This window comes from Vigna angularis, chromosome 1, assembly GCF_016808095.1.
Source record: "Vigna angularis cultivar LongXiaoDou No.4 chromosome 1, ASM1680809v1, whole genome shotgun sequence".
NCBI classification, from domain to species: domain Eukaryota; kingdom Viridiplantae; phylum Streptophyta; class Magnoliopsida; order Fabales; family Fabaceae; genus Vigna; species Vigna angularis.
In genome coordinates, this window is record NC_068970.1 from 21,509,421 (window position 1) to 21,533,920 (window position 24,500).

At 33.0% G+C, this 24,500-nt stretch overlaps 2 protein-coding genes across 7 annotated transcripts; one reads left to right on the plus strand and one right to left on the minus strand.

Moving 5' to 3' along the window:
- Window positions 1-9,718: 9,718 nt before the first annotated feature.
- Window positions 9,719-13,191, plus strand: LOC108346638 (protein CHAPERONE-LIKE PROTEIN OF POR1, chloroplastic). Of its 6 annotated transcripts, none has more exons than XM_017585700.2 (5): window positions 9,719-9,909; window positions 10,809-11,017; window positions 11,113-11,216; window positions 12,184-12,628; window positions 12,826-13,191. In XM_017585700.2, exons 2-5 carry the CDS (start codon window positions 10,875-10,877, stop codon window positions 12,980-12,982), a joined length of 849 nt encoding a protein of 282 aa, XP_017441189.1. In that variant the 5' UTR covers window positions 9,719-9,909; window positions 10,809-10,874; the 3' UTR covers window positions 12,983-13,191. The 6 variants fall into 6 exon arrangements, with proteins under 6 accessions (XP_017441189.1, XP_017441204.1, XP_017441200.1 ...); XM_017585715.2 differs by having other exon boundaries at window positions 10,834-11,017; XM_017585711.2 differs by having other exon boundaries at window positions 10,843-11,017.
- An 845-nt stretch (window positions 13,192-14,036) lies between these two features.
- On the minus strand, window positions 14,037-24,150 carry LOC108346631 (probable serine protease EDA2). The gene is made up of 12 exons (XM_017585695.2): window positions 23,787-24,150; window positions 23,550-23,675; window positions 22,892-23,047; window positions 17,798-17,980; window positions 17,321-17,437; window positions 17,135-17,188; window positions 16,962-17,033; window positions 15,817-16,022; window positions 15,578-15,672; window positions 15,118-15,192; window positions 14,663-14,746; window positions 14,037-14,310 (listed from the first exon to the last, which is right to left on the minus strand). Exons 1-12 carry the CDS (start codon window positions 23,970-23,972, stop codon window positions 14,195-14,197), a joined length of 1,470 nt encoding a protein of 489 aa, XP_017441184.1. The 5' UTR covers window positions 23,973-24,150; the 3' UTR covers window positions 14,037-14,194.
- Window positions 24,151-24,500: the final 350 nt, after the last annotated feature.

A 24,500-nucleotide genomic window follows, 5' to 3' on the forward strand; every position in this document is an offset into this window, starting at 1 on the left:
ATTCTAATTATAGTTCTTCTACTCCTCCCTTTCCTTGGCACTATGTGAGGCGACATTCCTTCATCTGCTCCCGTATAACGAATTATACGATCATCGCACATACCCAAACACAAAACACAAACAAGTAGGGTGAGCTAACATGCAACAAATCATTTATAAGACATGCATAATTACTTCGATACAAACATCATATAATAATTATGTCAGACACCCTCATACCATCGTACCACAATTCCTATTGAACACTCGTCCCACAATACCCAATAAACACCAAAATATCCAATAAACACCAAAATACCCAATGGACACTCATTCCATAATACCCAATAAACACTCATTGAACACTCGTCCCACAATACCCAATAAACACCAAAATACCCAATAAACACCAAAATACCCAATAGACACTCATTCCATAATACCCAATAAACACTCATTGAACACTCGTCCCACAATACCCAATAAACACCAAAATACCCAATAAACACCACTATACCCAATAGACACTCATTCCACAATACCCAATAGGCACTTATCCCAACGATATTCAATAGGCACTTATCCCAACGATATTCCATAGGCACTTATCCCAACGATATGTTGATGAGCGATACAACGGAAGGTTTTTCACTTGTGATGTTATTCTTAGTCCCCTCACTATGTCCAAAACCGGCACATAGACCAGGACATTCTGCCCTCCATACCATTCATAATGTTAGTCCCCTCACTATGTCCTAAACCGGCACATAGACCAGGACATTCTGCCCTCCATACCATTCACAAGGTTAGTCCCCTCACTATGTCCTAAACCGGCACATAGACCAGGACCTCCTGCCCCTCTCACCACATAATTCATCATTCTCTACTTGAGACTGATTGATTATTAGAGTATCAGGATAACCTCCAACTTCATGACCCTCAACATCAACATATACGCACATACCATGTCATTACAGAATCTCTCCACGAAACTCATACAATGCTCACATTCCTTAACTCATATTATACTATTACGAAATCTACCCATAATCCTCATACACATACCATGACATTACAGAATCTCTCCGCGAGACTCATACCATACTCACATTCCTCGACTCATATTATACCCTTACAACATTTCCCCATAATACTCATACATGTTCAGATGCATAAATTCAAATCAAATAAACTTCAATCATTTCAGAAATTATACAAACTGAATATATTCCAACAAGATATATTACATGATAATTTAACAGTACATAATCTATACACAAGATTTAAGTTAAAAACCTGTCGAGTAGACTTCCAGGAAAGAGAGGTGCGTCACAATGGACAACTTAAGTACCAAGTCTTTCCTTAGCCAAAGTGTTCCTCAACTAGTTTTTAACAAATTTCTTATTAACAGATTCAAAACAACAACATATAATATTTACACCGAATATCAATATAGATAAACATACAGTAAGCATTAATAATATTCATACATAATTTCAAAACATGAATAGTAATAAAACAGTACTAAATCATAATATAAAAGCTTAGAAAAGTTAGCTCCCCTACCTCTATTCCAGATTCCTCTTGATCTGAATTTATTTCCCCGAAACCCTTCAGAACCTCTACTCTTCTTGCAACTAAAAATTTCTCCCTAGCTCTTTCTTCTCTATTTCTCAAGCTCTCACTTGATTCCTCTTTTCTTGGTGCAAAATACCCTTCCCTCCCATGGCTATTTATAGTAAAAAAAATTTACTATTCATTAATATTTTAATATTATTTATTATTTTAATATTATTTAAAAATAATATTTCAATCATTTTCTCACCAAATCTGATCCTAATTTCTACCTACTACTTTCTTCCATGCTAAGGAATCTTAATGCTGAAAATTTATTTTTACTATTTATTTTTTACTATTTACTATTCACTTTTTACTATTTACTATTCACTTTTTACTATTCACTATTCATTTTTTTTACTATTCGATTTTCTTAAAAAAAAAAAATACTAAACAAGTTATCAAAAATTTTAACCTCTCCTTCTAAAATTACTATAATTTTATATTCAAAATATATATTTTTCTATCCATTAAAATTATTATTACTAATAAAATGCTAAAATTTACTATTATAAATATTTTTTTTTTCATGGGTCTTACATATTTATACGGTTATTACGAATATATATTAGACATATATTGATTAAATGAGTATAACAACACACTAGAAAAATATAAAAAAAACATTATATATGAGTCTAATAATATACACATTAGACGAGTTTGTACATATATTAATTAGACAAGTATAACAAAAATCGATAAACGAGTCTAGCAATATATAATAAAGGAGTTTGTCTATATATTAATTAGATGAATATAACAAAAAATATTAGACAAATCATTTTATACCCTAATTAGATGAGTATGACACAAATTATTAGACAAGTCTAGGAATATATTGATTAAAAGCAAAAAAAAATAAATAATAGATTGTTAATATATAATTAAACGAGTTTAACAATATATTAAACGAGTCATTAATGTATTTATTAGACAACTCTAGTAATAAGTCTTGTAAGACTAATATTTCAATTACATTAATTAATTTTTTATCTTATTTTTTAAAATACACCTAAATTCTCAGACAAAACAGTCAAAATTGAATTACACATTCTTTTACAAAAATCCACGTACCGCTTTCAATATAATTATAATTAAGAGTAATTTATGGTATGATAGAATTTGATTGCTCATTCATTATTAATATATGATTTTATGCATAATCTAACAAGTGATACTTTTAACGTATAAATCTTCTCATTGTAAATTATAAAACATGCCTTTGAAAAATAAGGCGTAACCTTCATAACTATTGTATTGATTTGGAAGAGAAAACCGTTTTATCCAATTATTTCGATTCTTTTAAATGATAATTCATTCAATTGGTTTAATAAAAAAAGTTATTTCAATAAGATATAATTTAAATTGGTTTTATTGAAATTGATTTTTATTTTACTTTTACTTTACATTTTAAATATTAAATAAATAGTAAGATGCATAATAAATATAGTTTATGCATTATGTAACTATTACTAGTATTCATGGGTCTTACATTCTCCCCAACAACAAAAATTTTCGTCCTCGAAAATTCGAAAATTCGACATAAAAATAAAGTTATGATTATTTCACCTTATCTTCTAGTTTCCTTGTAAACTCATTTACTCTACTTATTTTGTGCATAAAATTTCTAGCATCTCAAATTGAAATGTACTCACGAAAAATTTAAAATCATAAACCTTCAAAACACTCTTACTTGTCACTTCTAGCCTCGTCAAAACCACCATTAAACATACCCCACTAGTCTCAAAATAATCCATTAATGTTTTAAAAGAACTCATTACTCATAAACTATTAATCACAAAATTCCAGAAAACTTTTCATTCCTACTATAACCAGAAAGTGATTCTCCTTATAGATCCCTATTTAAGACTTTCATGACCCTATAAAACTCTAAGAATCATTCTTTTTCCGTAACAACCTTCCATTATATTTTCTCAACACAATTTCTACTCCTAGAAATCGTACACCTCTAAAAGCCACTTATGTTTACCAAAATTATACTAGATTGTTCCACCTTACCCTCTACTTCTATTCTCCGTAAAATTTATAATTACTCTGATGATTACACGGAGTCCAAAACACTATTACTAAACAATTCATCCTTTATGTTTTTCTTTTCTATACCCATTTAACAAGAACTTGTCCAAAAATAATACCTATATTGAGTATGCTTTATAACATCCATAGAAACCCTTCCATACTTAAGATCATGCATCATTTCCTTCACTTGTCCTTGATGAACTTATCTGACTCTCGGTAATATTGCCTTCACCCTTAACCACACTTAATGTTCAACAATCAACTCACAATTCTTGAAGACCATAAACTTCTAAAAACATATTGGAACATGACCAAACCATCCTTTCGATCATACCCTTAGACTATAATATCTATCATTCACTTGCATTGGTCAGATATCCGTAAAATATTGATCCTCATCCTTTATTTAACCCACACTAAATGTTGAACCACTATTTTCTTCACCTGATAAACATTTCTGAAATACTTAACAAAACTAGAATAATCAAACTTCTTTCAAGATTATACTCCAAATTATCTCAACCTTCATGTAATTATTTTCCTAGCAACCATTACTAGCCTAAGTTAAAACATTCTCCAAGAATTAACTTATAAACTCTAAATCTTAGGAATATAAACCTTGTCCTCAAAATACCTTCCCACATCCTAACCTAACATGAATCCACAAACTTAACGTTGTCTCTAACCCAGTACCTAACAATTGTGTATCTCTGATAAGACTCAACAGATCACTCAATCAACAATGTTATAAATTCTGAAACCACTTATTTTAATCTCATTAAGGCCGAATTTAAAACTAACTAGATTCCTTATCAGTACTGCACCCACTCATTTAAATAAACCACTTATGGCACATAAGTTAAATGATCTAGAGAGATTATCAAGGCAATCAACCACAACCAACCTCAATTATAACGTGCTTCCCTAGATCAAAACCATATCCCCAGGATATCTAGTGTTAACTAAATCTAAAATTTTTTATCTTATGCGAACTAAAAGTAAGTATCAACAAGTTCACTCACACACATCACTCGATAGAGATCAAGGTGCGACATATAAATCTTTACCCATCCTTTACATCACCATTGAGGTTTGAATACTACCATATAACTATGCCTGATGAAATTGCTCCAATCACAACCTACAACTTCTTAATTATTCCAAATTCCCTAATCACATTAGTATTGCAACTCTCCTTTTTATCTATTTCCAAACTCTTCTTCTTCCTTGTCTTGCCATGTTCATAATATTAATTCAACCTACACTGCCTCTACTAACTTTAATATTCCAAAATCAATAAGATTTTCAACCATAAATCATGACTCTTCAATCCTCTCATAAAAATACCAAAACTTTGCATAAGCTGAAAGCCAAAATTTTCGTACCTGGATTTTCTCTACCACTCATCATACCAAAATCACATACTCTCAAATTTTATCTCTAATACATTTACTGGAAAAATCTAACCATCTCTTTTTGATCATCCATTTAGCTTAGAATCCATTTAATACTTCATTCTTCTCTAAAGACCTCGTGTTCTCTTAACTTACAAATTTCTCCTCCGATTAAACTTTCTCTCAATCCTCTTTATGCCTTATACCATTTCTCTTCTACTCTTCTTCGTCTAATATTTGATTTATCCTTAATCTACTTCAGTATTCCTATCCCTTTTTATTTTAAACTTTATCTTCAAATCTTCCATCATTTTTTTTTTCAGGTTCCAACCATCACTGATACATCAATCCATGTTACCAATCTCACACAATGCCACTCCGTTTCTCATCAACACTTCCCTCTCTTCTGACTTCTAACATTACTGATATACTAAACCAAACTGATTTCTCAAACCTTGTTACATTCATGCTTATCCAAAGCTTCTCTTAATCTAGCCTTTGAACTTAACTCCTTTTTGTGAAACGTAAGATATCTAATCTCCTGATTTTGTCCTGCAAACATCTTAAAACATAACTTCTAAACACCAACATCTTCACTTATCCTTTGAAACTCAAATTCTAGTATTATATCTCCCTATGAAGGCTTTAACTAATTCTAATATCTTTCATAAACCTTGAGAATTAAGAAAGGAAAATCATCTCTCGTAAAAGTCATGAGTAGTTAAACACAATAATCTACTATCTAGACTTGGAGAAAATGGTAAGTATACCATTTAGACTCAATTCTTCATAGAGAAGACACGACAGACCCACGACACAAAGGTCATCCTAAGGACGAACTGCTCTGATACCATTAATGTAACATCCCAAATTCTCACATTAATGTAACAACCCAACTTTTTACATTAATGTAACATCCCAAATTTTCACACTTGATAATTAACATTACATTTACGGTAACATTCCGTAATCTCACCCTTTAAAATTTCCTAGTTACTATAAGTCTATACATGTAAAAAGATTCTAATTATAGTTCTTCTACTCCTCCCTTTCCTTGGCACTATGTGAGGCGACATTCCTTCATCTGCTCTCGTATAACGAATTATACGATCATCGCACATACCCAAACACAAAACACAAACAAGTAGGGTGAGCTAACATGCAACAAATCATTTATAAGACATGCATAATTACTTCGATACAAACATCATATAATAATTATGTCAGACACCCTCATACCATCGTACCACAATTCCTATTGAACACTCGTCCCACAATACCCAATAAACACCAAAATATCCAATAAACACCAAAATACCCAATGGACACTCATTCCATAATACCCAATAAACACTCATTGAACACTCGTCCCACAATACCCAATAAACACCAAAATACCCAATAAACACCAAAATACCCAATAGACACTCATTCCATAATACCCAATAAACACTCATTGAACACTCGTCCCACAATACCCAATAAACACCAAAATACCCAATAAACACCACTATACCCAATAGACACTCATTCCACAATACCCAATAGGCACTTATCCCAACGATATTCAATAGGCACTTATCCCAACGATATTCCATAGGCACTTATCCCAACGATATGTTGATGAGCGATACAACGGAAGGTTTTTCACTTGTGATGTTATTCTTAGTCCCCTCACTATGTCCAAAACCGGCACATAGACCAGGACATTCTGCCCTCCATACCATTCATAATGTTAGTCCCCTCACTATGTCCTAAACCGGCACATAGACCAGGACATTCTGCCCTCCATACCATTCACAAGGTTAGTCCCCTCACTATGTCCTAAACCGGCACATAGACCAGGACCTCCTGCCCCTCTCACCACATAATTCATCATTCTCTACTTGAGACTGATTGATTATTAGAGTATCAGGATAACCTCCAACTTCATGACCCTCAACATCAACATATACGCACATACCATGTCATTACAGAATCTCTCCACGAAACTCATACAATGCTCACATTCCTTAACTCATATTATACTATTACGAAATCTACCCATAATCCTCATACACATACCATGACATTACAGAATCTCTCCGCGAGACTCATACCATACTCACATTCCTCGACTCATATTATACCCTTACGACATTTCCCCATAATACTCATACATGTTCAGATGCATAAATTCAAATCAAATAAACTTCAATCATTTCAGAAATCATACAAACTGAATATATTCCAACAAGATATATTACATGATAATTTAACAGTACATAATCTGTACACAAGATTTAAGTTAAAAACCTGTCGAGTAGACTTCCAGGAAAGAGAGGTGCGTCACAATGGACAACTTAAGTACCAAGTCTTTCCTTAGCCAAAGTGTTCCTCAACTAGTTTTTAACAAATTTCTTATTAACAGATTCAAAACAACAACATATAATATTTACACCGAATATCAATATAGATAAACATACAGTAAGCATTAATAATATTCATACATAATTTCAAAACATGAATAGTAATAAAACAGTACTAAATCATAATATAAAAGCTTAGAAAAGTTAGCTCCCCTACCTCTATTCCAGATTCCTCTTGATCTGAATTTATTTCCCCGAAACCCTTCAGAACCTCTACTCTTCTTGCAACTAAAAATTTCTCCCTAGCTCTTTCTTCTCTATTTCTCAAGCTCTCACTTGATTCCTCTTTTCTTGGTGCAAAATACCCTTCCCTCCCATGGCTATTTATAGTAAAAAAAATTTACTATTCATTAATATTTTAATATTATTTATTATTTTAATATTATTTAAAAATAATATTTCAATCATTTTCTCACCAAATCTGATCCTAATTTCTACCTACTACTTTCTTCCATGCTAAGGAATCTTAATGCTGAAAATTTATTTTTACTATTTATTTTTTACTATTTACTATTCACTTTTTACTATTTACTATTCACTTTTTACTATTCACTATTCATTTTTTTTACTATTCGATTTTCTTAAAAAAAAAAAAATACTAAACAAGTTATCAAAAATTTTAACCTCTCCTTCTAAAATTACTATAATTTTATATTCAAAATATATATTTTTCTATCCATTAAAATTATTATTACTAATAAAATGCTAAAATTTACTATTATAAATATTTTTTTTTTCATGGGTCTTACATATTTATACGGTTATTACGAATATATATTAGACATATATTGATTAAATGAGTATAACAACACACTAGAAAAATATAAAAAAAACATTATATATGAGTCTAATAATATACACATTAGACGAGTTTGTACATATATTAATTAGACAAGTATAACAAAAATCGATAAACGAGTCTAGCAATATATAATAAAGGAGTTTGTCTATATATTAATTAGATGAATATAACAAAAAATATTAGACAAATCATTTTATACCCTAATTAGATGAGTATGACACAAATTATTAGACAAGTCTAGGAATATATTGATTAAAAGCAAAAAAAAATAAATAATAGATTGTTAATATATAATTAAACGAGTTTAACAATATATTAAACGAGTCATTAATGTATTTATTAGACAACTCTAGTAATAAGTCTTGTAAGACTAATATTTCAATTACATTAATTAATTTTTTATCTTATTTTTTAAAATACACCTAAATTCTCAGACAAAACAGTCAAAATTGAATTACACATTCTTTTACAAAAATCCACGTACCGCTTTCAATATAATTATAATTAAGAGTAATTTATGGTATGATAGAATTTGATTGCTCATTCATTATTAATATATGATTTTATGCATAATCTAACAAGTGATACTTTTAACGTATAAATCTTCTCATTGTAAATTATAAAACATGCCTTTGAAAAATAAGGCGTAACCTTCATAACTATTGTATTGATTTGGAAGAGAAAACCGTTTTATCCAATTATTTCGATTCTTTTAAATGATAATTCATTCAATTGGTTTAATAAAAAAAGTTATTTCAATAAGATATAATTTAAATTGGTTTTATTGAAATTGATTTTTATTTTACTTTTACTTTACATTTTAAATATTAAATAAATAGTAAGATGCATAATAAATATAGTTTATGCATTATGTAACTATTACTAGTATACAGTTCCAAATATATTGTTTTAATTAAATACATTATTATAGAAAGCATAAATTATGTAAAGATAAAATGATAAATAGAAGTGATTAAATATATTTTAAGTATTTAAACTTATGACATTAAAATTTATTTTTGTCTCAAATTTGATATATTTTTATTCTTAAACTTTAAAAATAGTTAATACTATTTCTTTAACCTAATGATATTAATTCTTTATTGTTTTGTGTTAAATTATAATTACTGAATTGTTTATACAATTCGATAAATTTGAAATTCTATTATCAACTTAAAATATTTTTTAATATGTAACAAAATTAATATTATTAACTTAAAAAGATTATATTTATTAATTTTTAAAATTTAAAAATTAAAATATATAAAATTTGAAATAAAAACGAATTTTAATTTCAAATTTAAATTTGAGAAAAAAATATAAATAGAAATTATATGAAAAATTACTTAAATGTTTCTGGTTAGGAGTGAGTTTTATTTTTCTTAATAGTTTTACTTTTATTGTTTAAAATTGTTGTAAGAGTGTAATGACAAAAGAAGGTTGTTATTATTATTGTTTTTTTTTTCGCTCTTATTGTTACTGTGACTGATTCACAAAATTGGGTGGAGCAGGGTTTTGGTATTCTTCTCATAAGCCTCTTTTCTCTTCTTGCTCATATTGCTATCCGTTATACACACACAGTCTCTCTCATGTTAAACCTCAACGAACCCAGCTCCATCTGAACGCCTTTTGCCCCTTTCATTTTCTTACACCTTTCACTGGTAACGTGCGTACCAACTTCTTCTTTCGATTCAATTGTATGTATATGCAATACTTCGATGTTGTGTGTCATTAACTTAATTCCGCTGTTCTGGAATAATATTTGCGATGCTTATTTATTTTTTGAACGGTTCTTACAACTTCTAGTCTGTGCCCAATTGCGCCGCTATTAAAAGTTCAATTTTTTTCTGTCTCTCCTCACAGTCCCTGCCGTGGCCGCACCTTTTTGTTTTTTTTATAATTGTTCTTTTTGTTATAATGAACTCCAGTTGTACTTGCATGAAGGTTTTAAATTGAGATTGAAATTGCTAAAAACTGAAGGTAAATGATTAAATGTGGCCGGAATTGCGATTGGGGAGATTTTTGAAACCATGAATTGTGGTTAGGTGCTGTAATCTAAACCTCGGATTGTAACGTAGTATGACACTAGGGTGGTCTGTCCTAGTTGGTGTATGGGAGTAATAGGTGTATGTATATTATGTTATCTTTTTGAGGTTAAATACTAGATGTGCTGAATTTGGTTTATGATAGTAGTAATAGATGTATGGAATTGTTACCTTGGTAGTTGTGCTGAACTTGCAATGTGGATAATAAGATGATTACAGATGTTTATACCGAACAACTCGAACTAAGTTTTTAGTTTATAACAATTAAGTTGGATCTAATTATCCGTCAAGAAAAGGGGGGAAATGGTTACATATAGAATCAGAAACTTGTAAAGTAGCCACTAACTTTAGGAATCTAAGAATTGATGGGATTAATTATATTATGATAGCAATTGGTTTGTATCTGTAATATGCTTATAATTGTCCTAGTTGTCTTTTTGTATCTGAGACTGCAATCTTTGTCCATTGATGTTGATTTTTTTTATCTATTTTTTATTTCTTTGGACATTGAAATATCAAGTTGTGATCTCAATTTCTCGCAAAAGCATAAACAGGTAGGTCATATTGCCTGAGGATTTTAGTAAAAATGACTGCATCTGGGTTGAGTGGCTGTCCCTCAAGATGTCCCCAGCTACCTTTTAGTCACCTGGGATCACGCCATGTCCAGGTTATGGCTTTCTCTGTGGCTGGAAGATCCAAACAAGGAAGAGAGTTTATCCAGGTGGAAAGGTATGCGCTATTAATCATTACCTCATGAGTTTGGAACTTCATGGCAAGTTAATTGGATAAACAGTTCATTGTTTCCTGACCTTTTCACTTTACAGAACAAGTTTTTTTTCTCCTATATTAAAAAGCAATAGACGACAATTTCAGTTGATCAGAAGTGCCATGGATGCTTCATATGGTGATATGGCTAATGATTCTGCTGGTAACATTTCTTTCTTGAAGAAGCTCAATCCTTACATTATATGATACAGAAAATTTTACTGCTAAGGCATTGATAATGTAAAACCAGTATGTTAGGTACTTGGTAAATGGTGCTTTTTCCTGGAGCAAAATTAGTATAAATAAAACTAAAATTGAAAATGATTATTTGATCTTCGTGGATGTTTGGTCCTCTCATAATGCTTGACTAGGAATTTAAGCACATTGTTCATAGCTCTTGGGGGTGTTTTTTAGAACTAGAACTGGAATGTGATATAAATGCAGTGATACCCTACCAGCTAGGGAGGCTAGGTGGACTAACTGTAGGAGATTGAAGGTGGAAAACTGTTTTTCAATTTTTGGTTTTGAGGGTACAAAATCCCTTTTTTTTCCCACTTTTTTAGTGGTTTTACCGGTAATGGATTATGCTTTACTGTTTTCCCAGAATGGCTATTTCCTCTCTCTCCCCCCTCCCCCCCCCCCCCCCCCACCCCCCCACCCCCCCACACACACACACCTTTCTTGTTAAAAACTGAAATATATTAGTTGCTTGTCTTGATGGATTTTATTGTAATTAATTATTTCATTAATTATTTTCCTCCTAATGCATATGAAACTTGAATCTCTTACCAAAAAATCAACGAGGGTTGTAAATAGCATGCTCTAGTGGTGGAGCAGTTGAGCAGGGAGCAGCCCATAGCAAAGTGGTTTAGTTTGGTGGTTGTAGCAGGCCAAATAGTGGCTGCAGTGGCACACTATTGATTTCAGAAACTCCCTTTGAACAAAGAAGTTAGGATTTTTGGGGAGCCTATTTTTGGGATTTCAATTTCCAAAATGAAATCTTCAGCTGTAATAGAACGTGGTAGATGCTATATCTTTTTTTGAGGTCATCAGCTATCCAGGATAAAACTATGAAACCAGTACTATATTGTATAGCTTATCATTTTTCTGATCCTTTGCTGCAAATGCAGCTGTTTTTCCAAGAATTAATGTGAAGGACCCATATAAACGACTTGGAATAAGCAGGGAAGCTTCTGAAGATGAGATTCAAGGAGCAAGGAATTTCCTGATTCAAAAATATGCGGGACACAAGCCAAGTGTAGATGCTATTGAATCAGCGCATGACAAAATAATCATGCAGAAGTTCTATGAACGGAAAAACCCAAAAATTGACATTAAGAAGAAAATGAGGGAAGTTAATCAATCCCGATTTGTTCAAGCTGTCAGAGGCAGATTTCAAACACCATCTACAAAATTCATTATAAAAACATCACTAACGTTCTTGGTACTTGGAGTTTTAACTGTCCTCTTTCCAACTGAGGAAGGACCAACTCTTCAGGTGGCAATATCTCTGATCGCTACAATGTACTTTATACATGAGCGGCTGAAGAGCAAGATTCGAACTGTACTATATGGGTACGTGCACAAATGTGCTTTGTTCTTTCAAATATGTTATTCTCTATTAACTCATGGAATGTTATTTTTCATTTAGAAGCATCACATTCCCATGGTGTGACATTCTGATGCTGATATCATTGCCTATGTCTAGAATTTGATGCATCTGTGGTTTTCTCTTCGGGTTTCTTCTTATATAGAGTGGTGCTTTGATGCAGGTTTGGAGCCTTTGCTATTTCGTGGCTATTGGGAACCTTCTTGATGGTGTCAGTAATTCCTCCTATCACCATACTTAAGGGACCAAGGGCATTTGAAGTGATCTCATCATTGATTACGTATGTTTTATTATGGGTTTCATCGACCTATCTTAGATGAAGAGGGTTTTAAAGCAGAAGACCAGTTTTTGCAGTTGAAGTTCACAAAATATTATCGCTTACCTTATTCAGTGTCAAATTATAGCTCAGAAAAAAAAAATGAAATACCTTATTTTGTTGGTGAGTAGTTGTTTCTCTTTCTAGATTCAATATTTGAATGAGCAAAGGAACTGGAGTTATTTAGAAGCGGAAATGAATGTTTTTTCTTCAGTATGGATATTTTTAGCTTTCAAATTGACATATATCTCTCTTCAAAGAGAAATTTCTCTCCTTGGACGAGTGTATCTAACATGATTCGAATTACTTGTGATCTAATGTAGTTTTTAGGCATCAGGGGTCAAAAAATGTTTACATTCTCACTCAGAAATGTGTGACCCAGGCTTTTCTGATACCCTACAATGATCGTCTTCTGGGTAAGCATTAATACAACTCATCACGAGTTTCCTATATATAAATAAAAGCAAAATTCTAATATAGTTTGAAGTTTTTTTCTTCTACTTTTAAAATCTTACAGTTAATCTTATAATTCTTCTTTAAACAGTTCATTGGTGAGATAAGGCAACAAGTAAGGCAGCGATAAAGATCTCAGAGTTATGATAATCAAATTAGTCAACAAGTAATCAACTTAGTTACGAACTGCGTCACTGGTATAATATCATACTTTTTGCTTGATTTAGTGTATACGTGAATAATTCTTACGATAACTTTCTAAATAATTAATCAAATAGATTTTAATTTGAAATCTAAGTCTGGTTATCAAAATTGGATATTTATAATTAAAAAGACTAAAAAAGATTATTTATTATATGGAGTTTTGTGGTTACAGTCCTTTGTAAATGGAGCTCTATTGAAATTTTTTAAAATCCAAACTCAAATTCCAAGTCTGGATTTCAATGTCTTTAAATTAAGATAACTTTAATACCATATTAAAAAAATGAATTTTAAGTCCCATTCAACATTCCACGACCAATTTGTGAAGGAAAATTTACACATACAGTATAATCTAACTTTATAGTTTAAAATCTCGCATTGCATGCAACAGAGAGATAAATACATAAACATAACAGTGCATACATATATTTTGCTTTATATTTGGTCATTTTATACAAAGTCATTTAACAAAATATTGAAGGGTGTAAATATTATCTTTTTAAAGGAAAGAAATTCCAAAAGTAAAGTTATAGTGCACCGTGCAATTGGTGTATGTAAATAATCATATAAAACTTCTGCCTGTGTCCACGCACTCAGATAACCACAAGTCCATATTTTCTGAAATCTTTTGCCTTACTTTGTGAACTGCGTCAGGAGAGGTGCAGTTTTTCTCACTACCTGTAAAACAAATAAAAAATTAGAATCTCGGCTGATATTATAGTATGACTATGCTAGCGAAGAACTCGGTCATTTATCAAAAACATAAGAGTTTTATGTTTTTGAAAGCTAGAGAAGATGTGAATATCATTTCATTAAAAACAGAATATAGGTGAATGTTTATTTAAAAACTAAAAGAGATATGAGTATTATTTAACATGAGTTAGGAGAGGTAAGTGTATTTTTTTCATATACAAAAAATTATTAAACTTTGTGCAAAGAAGTCCAACTTCTCTTTTAAGAAGCAAAATATTTCTATATAAAAAAGAGTAACATTGTGAGCAATATGTTGGAGAGGAAATGAGACACATACCTTCAATGGCGAAAGGAACTTGAGGACATCCTCGATAATCAGAACAGTGGCCACAGTTAGAACATGAAACAACGTAGGAGGGCACTGAAACGTTTAATAGCAATCAGGCAGCATTCAATTAATAACAGTATTGTTTGCATTGCACAACCAAGGCAGAATAATATATATTTTTACCATGCTGCTACATGATTCAGAATATTTGTTTCCCCCCCTTTATTACTCAAATAAATAGTACCAGATAATGTTTGAGCTGTAAGCTAAGATCATGTTGCTAACATTCAAGCAATTGAACAGATGAGATTACACATTACTTAATGTAACTTTTATGGGAAATGAGCCACTCATTTGTCCTAGATAACCATTGAATAAACAATGCCTGTAGTATTCTAGAGAAATATGGTTCAAGTATACCCCTACAGAAATAACAAGGATAACAAAAGTAACAGGCAACTCACTATCAGGAGATGAAGTTTGTTTGGACGCATGGCGCCAAGGGTCTTGTGAGCCGTTTGTAAATATTATTTTGGAACCTGTTCATGTACATCAGAATAGAATACATAAAATCAGTTCATATTCTAATAAATAGTTTACACAGTAAAGTCATAAGATGCCATTAAAGATTGTACTGAAGAATTTGTTTTATATACTAGTTTATAAATTTCAAATATGCAATCAGAGAATAGATATTTTTTCAAAAATGACTTCTTAAGCTCGTGTTCAGGATAACAATCATCAAGGCCCACTGGACATCTATGAACAAATAAAGGATAAATAAAACCGTATATATAATAAAATGGAGGAGTCAGAATCAAGTAAATATATTATTTATGAATTTTTACATGTATTGTTAAAATGACTGGGGTGTTCGGGAGGAGGAAAATAACATCAAATTCAGGCATGGGCAAGTTTCTTTACCAGCAATTTTTGTGCCACCGTAGTATAAGTTAGTTGCATCAACGTCAGGAAAGGTACCCTTTCCAAAGACATTTTCGCAAAGGTCCAAGTGGTATCTGCATTGTAGAAGAAACCACTTTGTACAAATTAACAACATTATATAGAAAAAAAATTCAATAACTACAAACATGAAAAGTATAGTGGTGACAAAATCCTGTCAATAGAAGTATGTAAAGCCAACAGTAAGGAAAGGAACTTGCTTTGCGTCAACTTTTGAGGAGCGAATACTATCATTTGAGGGAGCCACCTGAAAGTATGCAACTTCAGTGCAAACTTGAAACCACCATAATCGAGATGAACTGTCTTTATTAATATCAGTTCTTTTCAAGTACTTCTGATCATAACTCTGTACACTAACACCAAAAGTTCCAGAGTAGTACTCTTTAACATATTTGGCATAAGCATCCTGCATGTTAAAATAATTGTTTACATCAGATGTATTAAACCACAAAGACAACTTTCTAATGAATTTAAAATGGTGATCCATCCCATGCACAAGGCTGCCACCTGGTGCAGGTAGGGCAGGGTGCATGTGCACAACCTAACTCAAAGATAGAAGTAACCTTGCTATTGTGCCAAGACTTGCCCTCCAATGTAAAATAGAATAAAGACAACCATTGATGGATTAAATGCATTATCTCTTGCATATTACTTAAGAAAGACACAAGTGACAAAATGAAAAACAAAACAGAAAATCATTTCAATGTGATAAGAAAAGAGGTGGATGCAGCTAATTACAAGACACTCAAAATCTAGAGTATTCCTATGTGATAAAATACCAAATTACTTGTTTAGTTATGAAGATTATGATTAAGGGGCTGAATACATCAGCTAGTGTGGCCATGACGAAGTAATTGGAGTTAAGAAAACTAATAAAATAGATATGTTGTGTGTAAAAAAGGGCAGCATAAACGAACATAACGAAGTAATTGGAGTTAGATAAAACTAGTAAAGTAGATATGTAGTGAGTAAATATTTCAGATAAAAGGGGCAGCATAAACGAAGAACCACTAATTATTACAGTGTATATCATATTCAAATTTGAGACTTTACACCCCCACCTTTTAAGCAACGTGAGGAATAGAACAAATCTAGACTGAGTTGTATAAAATGACCAAGAATCTTGCATGCTATAAACTATAATTTAGAGAGGCCAAAGGAAAAAGGAACTATATAAACTATTCATTTGCAAACAGGGTTAACAATTGGAGGGGGTGAGGGCTGTCAGAGGTTGTCAGTAAATTGTACTAAATCTCCCACCAGTACACACACACACAAAGGAGGGAAGAACTCCATCAACCAGTTTCATAATATTTGGGAAAAGGAACTAAGTTGAAAAGCATACCACCAAGTCCTCTCCAGCCTTCTTAGCTTTAACTATAGGCTCGCATACTTTATCTGGATTTCCATATTGAAACTGGGAAATTCAAAGATCCAGAAAAAAGAGAAGACTGTTAATGAAATTTGAATACAAGAAAATACAATTAATAAGAAAACCACTATAATCGTAACACTTACTGCTATAGCAGCAGCATCAGCCAAATAATAAAAAAAGTCTCCATCTATTTCAAGCTGCCAAACAGAGGGAAATAGTCAATACACATGACAAGCAAACTGGAAAGCTAGTGAGCAAAATCATTCATGTCCTGTGGCAAAATATAATATGCTTTTGCAAGGAAAGTGTAACAAAAGAACAAAGCATACATCTTCTGCATCAAAAGTGGCCTTCACTTTGCTTCCATTGCTTGCAAGCTTTTGTTCAACGAGTTGAGTAATCTCTTGCAGCACTGCTTTACATTCAGGACCTGCTGACTCACCAATCTGCACGAGAAAAATAAAACCAAGAGCTCAAAATTTGGTGGAAATTAAATAAGATTAAACTTTACGCTCCATCTATTTCATTTTATCAATAGTTTAAAGAAAAACAATAGATCAACAAATGGAGAAAAAAAATTGCTAAAATATTCTTACTCTCTTCTCCATTTCATTCTTGTAATTGTTGAGCATTTAAACATATAATGGTTACAATTCATCTTTCTATAAGCAAACTCTCTCTCCCTTTTACATTGGAATAAAATTGCATTGAAAATGACCATCAATTTAAAAATTTATGAAAAAGCTTAAACAACACAAAGTGAAATGGAGGGAGCAAATGCTACTAAAGAAACAAAATATCTTCACCTGCTGATCAAATTCTGTGAAGTTATAAACAGCAAGAACAACTGCTGAACTTGCCAGACTTCCACAAGTTAAATGGGGAAATTTAAGACGGAACCATGCACTGAGTGCTCCAGAATATGAGCCACCAAAAATGAACCAGGGGTTTTCAATTTTTGTTCTATTAAGCTTGGCATTTAAGGACTCCTGCATGAAATGACAGAAAGAAATCAAACAAAATGGACAGGAAATCTGCAATCTAATAAACAATGAACACCATATCTAGGAATGGATTATTTAAAAATTTGATTCATGCCATAGACAAACCTGAAGTACAGTGAAAAAAAGAAAATCAAACAGAAGAGGCAAATATGATTAATTGATATCTAGAATGCAGTTGATGTCGTATCTACATCATTAGTGCTCATGGGTGTATCGTTTTTTATTTTGTCAGTACCCCAGTTTTTGTTCTTGGACAATCTTAAACAACAATTACAATTGCATCCCCTGCTCCCAAGAGTAGTGTGCTAAATGGCAAGATACTCCTAACATTGTCCAAAATTTCAGCTCAATGATAGATTGTTAATTTGCCAAAGCAAAATTTCGATTGGCCTCTCTTGTTTTGCGATCTACTCCTCAAAGAATTCCATGAATCCCCTATTAGAGTGCATGCTGGTTTCGCCAAACCATTGAACCACCTGCCTCAAAAATTTAACTGGCGTAACATGGACCAAGAGGTCCGTAGTTTTATATCACAATGTTCCATTTGCTAGCAAACCAAGTACTCTCCACTAAATCCTATTGGTTTACTTCAGCCATTTCCAATCCCGAGCAACATGTGGAAAGATGCTTCTCTTGATTTCAAAAGTAGACTTCCTCCATCATCAAGCTTCATCATTATTCTTGTCATAGTGGATCGTTTCTCCAAATCCATTCATTTGGGTGCCCTGACATAGAAATTTACTGCTCACAAAGTGGTCAAGTTATTTGTCTCCATTGTTTGCAAGCACCAAGACTTCCCAAGAAGAATTGTCTCCAACTGTGATCCTCTATTTGTCAGCCATTTTTTGGTATGACCTATTCAAATTAAGTGACATCCTATTTCACCTGAGCAAACTGATGGATAGACAGAGGTTATGAACCGCATTGTTGAACACTATTTGCATGCTTTTGGTCACATTAAGCCTTGTATCAGGTTCAGCTACTTGTCTTGGGCAGAATTTGTTAAGATTTCTAATTGATTCACTGTATAGTAAATTACCAAATATAGGTTGATTTATTGCATTAGCTAATTTTCAGGATTAGTTATAGGGATTAGCTTAATTATAGGGATTAGACAGTTTTTGTTTCCAGAGATATATTCTCTCTACTGCTCTACATATACACACTCTCTGTAATCATGAAAATATGTCTTTGAATGCCATTTCACAATATGGTATCACGAGCCACCAGGTTCCTTAAGCTTGATCCACCATTTTCTTAACCTCTTTTTTAAACACCCTGTGAACCCATAAGATGTCTGATAAAAACTCTGCACCCAAATCAGGGTCTGTATTGACCCCTGTCATTATTCAATCTTAAAGTGCTTTCAATGCTGGAATCGTTCTTAGTGAAACAAATTACGACATATGGTCACAGATAATGGAAATGCATATCGCAGAGAGGGAGAAACTCTCATATATTCGAGGCAAGGAGAAACAACCTGCAGAGCAAGATCCTGGTTATGAAAAATGGTATGCAGAAAATCAAAAGGTGAAGAGGTGGTTGCTGCTGTCCATGAGCCCAGAAATTATGAAGCGTTACTTACGCTTAGCCACAGCCCATGAAATTTGGAGTGCATTATCTAAGGCATTCTATGATGGAAGTGATGTGTTACAAGTCTTTACTTTGAATCAAAAGGCCTTTACTGCAAATCAAAATGGTAGGCCTCTCTCAGAGTGTTATGGAGAATTGATGGAAATTTTTCAGGAATTGGATCATCGTGATAAGGTGGTCATGAAAGATCCTGAAGATGTCACAGCATACAAGAAATCAATTGGACGACTAAGGGTGCATATATTCCTTGCGGGATTAGATGGTGAGTTTGAACAAATTCGTGGAGAGATTTTACGCAAAGAACCTGTCCCAGAGTTGGAGAATTCTTATGCATTGATTCGTCGAGAGGCAGTACGTCAAGCGACTTTGAAAGGTGAATCATAAATTTCTGACAGCACAGCCATGATAGCTCGAAACAGAAACTGGCAGGGTCAAACAAAAGGAAATCATCCTAAAGCAAACTCAAATATAGATAAGTCTAAGTTTAAACGCACTCACTGCAATCAGCAGGGACACACTAAGAGTCGTTGTTTTGAACTTAATGGATATCCAGAGTGGTGGGATCACAGTCGGGATCAACGAAGAAAGAATCCAACTGCAGCGGTTGTTGAGGCAAAAATCATAGATGAAGCCTCCAAATAGTCCACTGCTTTGATGGCAATTAGAGGTAATGGTGGTGAGTTTTCTGTACCTATTACTAATAGCACATGGATAATTGATTCAGGTGCTACTGATCATATGACTTTTGATTCTAGACAAATTTCATCCATGAAACCATCCTCAAAAGAATTGATTTCCACTGCCAATGGTGACACAACCTCTGTTATTGGAAAAGGATCCTTAACCCTTACTAATAATTTTACTTTGGATTCTGTTTTAGTTGTTCCATCTCTAGAATATAACCTTTTGTCTGTATCACAAATTACTACATCCCTAAATTGTATTGTTATATTTTGGCCCAATTTTTGTGTGTTTAAGGACATTCAGACCAGACAGACGATTGGTTATGGTGTTAAACAAGGAAGATTATACTATTTGGACTTGGTGTCAAAAGATTCTGGGATGTTAGAAAGCACTTATACCGTGAAGAGTTCTACCAAACAGAAAGAAGAAACTAAAGTTTGGCTATGGCATCGTCGCCTAGGACATGCTTCATTTAGTTACTTGAAAAAATTGTTTCCTTTATTATTTGCAAAGATTGATATCTCTGTTTTTCGTTGTGATGTATGTGAACAAGCAAAAAGTCATCATGTTCCTTTTCCACTCAGTTTGAATAAAAGTATTGTTCCTTTTATGCTTATACACTCGGATGTTTGGGGTCCTTCTAAGATTTCTACTCTAAGAGGACCACGTTGGTTTGTTACTTTCATAGATGACTGCACTAGAATGACTTGGTTATGGTTAATGAAGTCCAAAGGAGAACTGAACTTGATATTTCAAAAGTTTCATAAAATGATTGAAACCCAATACAATGCAAAGGTTCAGGTTCTTCGCAGTGACAATGGTGGTGAATACCAAAGCCTAGACCTCAAGAGGTACTTGGGAGTACATGGGATTATTCATCAAACTACTTGTCCTAATACACCGCAACAAAACGGTGTTGTCGAGCGAAAAAATCGGCACTTACTAGAGGTGGTACGTTCTTTATTATTAGAGGCCCATATGCCTTTCTCTTATTGGGGAGAGGCTCTTACAATGGCAACATATGTCATAAATCGTATCCCTTCTAGCTCTAATGAGTTTCAAACGCCACTGCAGACTCTCCTGAACAAAGTGGTTGCCCTTGGTAGTACAGATTTGCCTCCTCGTGTTTTTGGTTGTGTAGCATTCGTGCAGATTCAAAAGAACCCAAACAAATTGGCACATCGGGCTTTAAGATGTGTGTTTCTTGGATATGCTATACACCAGAAAGGGTATCGATGTTACCATCCTCCAACTAAACGGATGTTTATAAGCATGGATGTTGTTTTCCATTATAATAATTCGGTTCATTCTTCCTTAGGCTTCTCTCCCTATTGTATTTGGGCAGCTTGTATTTCTAAGTTACAAAGTTATGATGAGATTTTTTCCTTGCTAAAAAGAAATTTACTCAAGACACAAAAAGACAATGAAATCTGCAGCAAATAAGCATCATATTGACCTTATTTTTTAGGTTGATTTGTGGGTTTATGTGGAACTTCAACCATAAGCTTTCTAAGCATTTTTATGGTCCTTATAGCGTGCTTGGAATCTAGGCCTTGTGGCTTACCCTTAGACCTGTGCCACATTAGACAAAGATACACATTTTTTTTACTTCTGCAACTTGAAGGCACGTGCAGCAGGTCCACCTCCTACTCACGTTGATCAGATTCCATCATTCTTCATTGACAACTATCCTGTGGTGTTTCCTTTGGCAATATTGGGCTTCAATACTACTTTTGCACGTACTCTCCTATCAAATTCGCTTTGTCCAGTGGCATAGCTTATCCCCTGATGATGCCATGTGGAAGACTTGGAATGAGTTACTAGCTGCTTACAATCTTGAGGACAGGGTTGTTGTGGATAGGGTGATATGACGGAGAACAAGGCATTCCAAACTAGTAGGCCCAAGAGGATTCCTGAACAGAATAAAGGCACTGTATGCATCTATTATAAGGAGATTCCGTGTTGCTGAGATGGCATTCTATTAGCACATGGACCATCATTCTATCATGATATTTGGCCTTGTACCCTTCACTATTTTGGATATGCAGAATCTAGTCAAAATTTGCTTTCTCATATCTACCCTAAGACGCACCTCTGACCTCAAATTTACAAACTCCAAGTACAATCACAATAGATTCCAAGCACAAGTAAAGTACAAAAACGAAAATTGCTGAGGAGCAATCTGATATCCTGTTCTTACCATGCAAAATCTATTACTTCTTCTTTAAAACAATAGGGATATCCAAGATATCTTTCTTATACTGAATTCAATGCATACCGACTTATTTTAAATAGATGAAAGTTAGGTAAACTGTGTAACAGAAAACATTAGTCGAGAATCATCTCAATGCCACTGACCCTGCCTTAATCTATATCCAAATGCCAATCACAATCACACTAGTTCTTTCTGATAAACGTTTACAGCATTTTAAAATTTGGTTTTCGCAACTTATATGTGAACAATGGTTTGCATTACTCATGCTCTTCTAGTCATCTAAAAACATTCAAAGAAAGAACTATCCACTATTTCTTTTCAACAAATTTCTTAGTCCTACTATTTTACTAGCGTCATTTCTACCAAATTGCTATCAGCTACAACAGAAAAACAATGTAGCTTACCTGATAATACTGGCGAAAAGTGGCCAAATCAGAGAGTGCCTGCTTGGATGAAAGATATTTCAAATTTTCTGTCTCCAAAGAACTAAACGGAGAACTCTTTCCATAGTAGCGATGTTCCAGAGAAACCAAAGCTGCGCCAAACTTCTTTGCCAGTACCTAAGGAAAAAAAAAAGGAAATATGTTTATATTATTACGTTTTCTTCAAAAAAAAAACAACATAACTATTTATTGGAACAAAAAGAAAAAAAACCAGTCTTGTTGGGGAGAGGATTAAAGCGTTGCCATACTTAAATTATGTGTTTACCTCTCATCCTCATAGACAACTAATACACGGGCCAACCCAATATTTGTTAGTACTGATGAGTACCCTTTGCCAACAAAAGAAAATATATTCTCTCTCTCTGCCTAATTACAAGAAAATGGTTTAGTGTTGGATTTAATAAACCTATCATAAATTTATATATAATTTAAAACCACCCTTGTTATTTTCTATTTTTTTGTCAGTACAATTTCTTTCTCTTTTAATTATGGTTATTTTAGTGTAAAAGCAATTAATGCAACATAGATTATAATTGGGTATTAGGAAAATGAAACTGCATCTCATAAATAAATAAAAAATGGAGGGTGCAACAAGTTTGGACCAAGAATTTCAACTTACAGCTAGATAGTCATTCGCTATGCCATTGGATGTGCCTTCGCCACCGATTAACAAAAAAATTGGTCCATCGGGGATCCGGAAATAGTCTAGGAACTCATAGTAACGCTGCCGGAATTGTCGGTGATCCTGCAGGGCACAACCAATATTTTAGCACACAATTTAAAAAATATATATATAAAGGACTACAATGCGCTAAAGATTTTGCTTCTAATTTAGCAGTGAGAGAGAGGGGGATACATAGGGAGAGAAGTGATCGAGGGTTTGGTCGAACCAGTGCTCCTGATTGGTGAGATATTTGCCCTCCGACAACTTATTGAGCAGCGTACGAGGAGGAACAAGTCCGTAACTGAACGCCGGAAAAGAAACAAACAGCAACAACGTTAACGCTGTCGCAATCACCCAATCTTTCCGTCTCATGGCCATGATACTCTGCTTCCTCGCGCTTCAGTTTGTGTTTCCTTGTGAAAATGGAATGATGTGTAGAGTCTTGCAACCTCAAATATTAAAATATATGCATCGTGCTACATGAGATCAAAATAAAAAATAAACTTCCCAAAAGGTGCCCAGAAGGTGCATATTACTTAATCTCTCCACACGTTGAAGGCGCTTAATTAATGAAGTTTTGAGTTTGATTTTGTTTTGCTTGGCTTTGAAGTTCTTAATAAAAAAAATATTATTAGGTATTTCAGAAATATTTTTAACATCGTATTAGTGCAACTAAAATTAGTTTAAAACATAAAAATTCACATTTAAATTTGAAGAGACTAAAAAAATTTACTTTTCAATTTTGGAAAGTAAACAACTATTTAAGAAAATAAAAAAAGGTAGGACTTTTATGGATAATATTTCGTCCGTCTAAATCATTTAAACTCAACTCACACCCACACATATATATATATATATATATATATATATATATATATATATAATATGGTTTAAATTGTTTCAAAA

Excerpts from the sequence above, each read along its gene's own strand:
- LOC108346631 (XM_017585695.2), bottom strand. The coding sequence starts at position 23,972 with ATGGCCATGAGACGGAAAGATTGGGTGATTGCGACAGCGTTAACGTTG. Across the intron at positions 15,673-15,816 it reads TCCTCAAAAGTTGACGCAAA|ATACCACTTGGACCTTTGCG; the intron begins GCAAGTTCCTTT and ends TCTACAATGCAG. Across the intron at positions 14,747-15,117 it reads ACAAACTTCATCTCCTGATA|TGCCCTCCTACGTTGTTTCA; the intron begins GTGAGTTGCCTG and ends TAAACGTTTCAG.
- LOC108346638 (XM_017585700.2), top strand. The coding sequence starts at position 10,875 with ATGACTGCATCTGGGTTGAGTGGCTGTCCCTCAAGATGTCCCCAGCTA. Across the intron at positions 11,018-11,112 it reads GAGTTTATCCAGGTGGAAAG|AACAAGTTTTTTTTCTCCTA; the intron begins GTATGCGCTATT and ends TTCACTTTACAG. Across the intron at positions 12,629-12,825 it reads ATTCGAACTGTACTATATGG|GTTTGGAGCCTTTGCTATTT; the intron begins GTACGTGCACAA and ends GCTTTGATGCAG.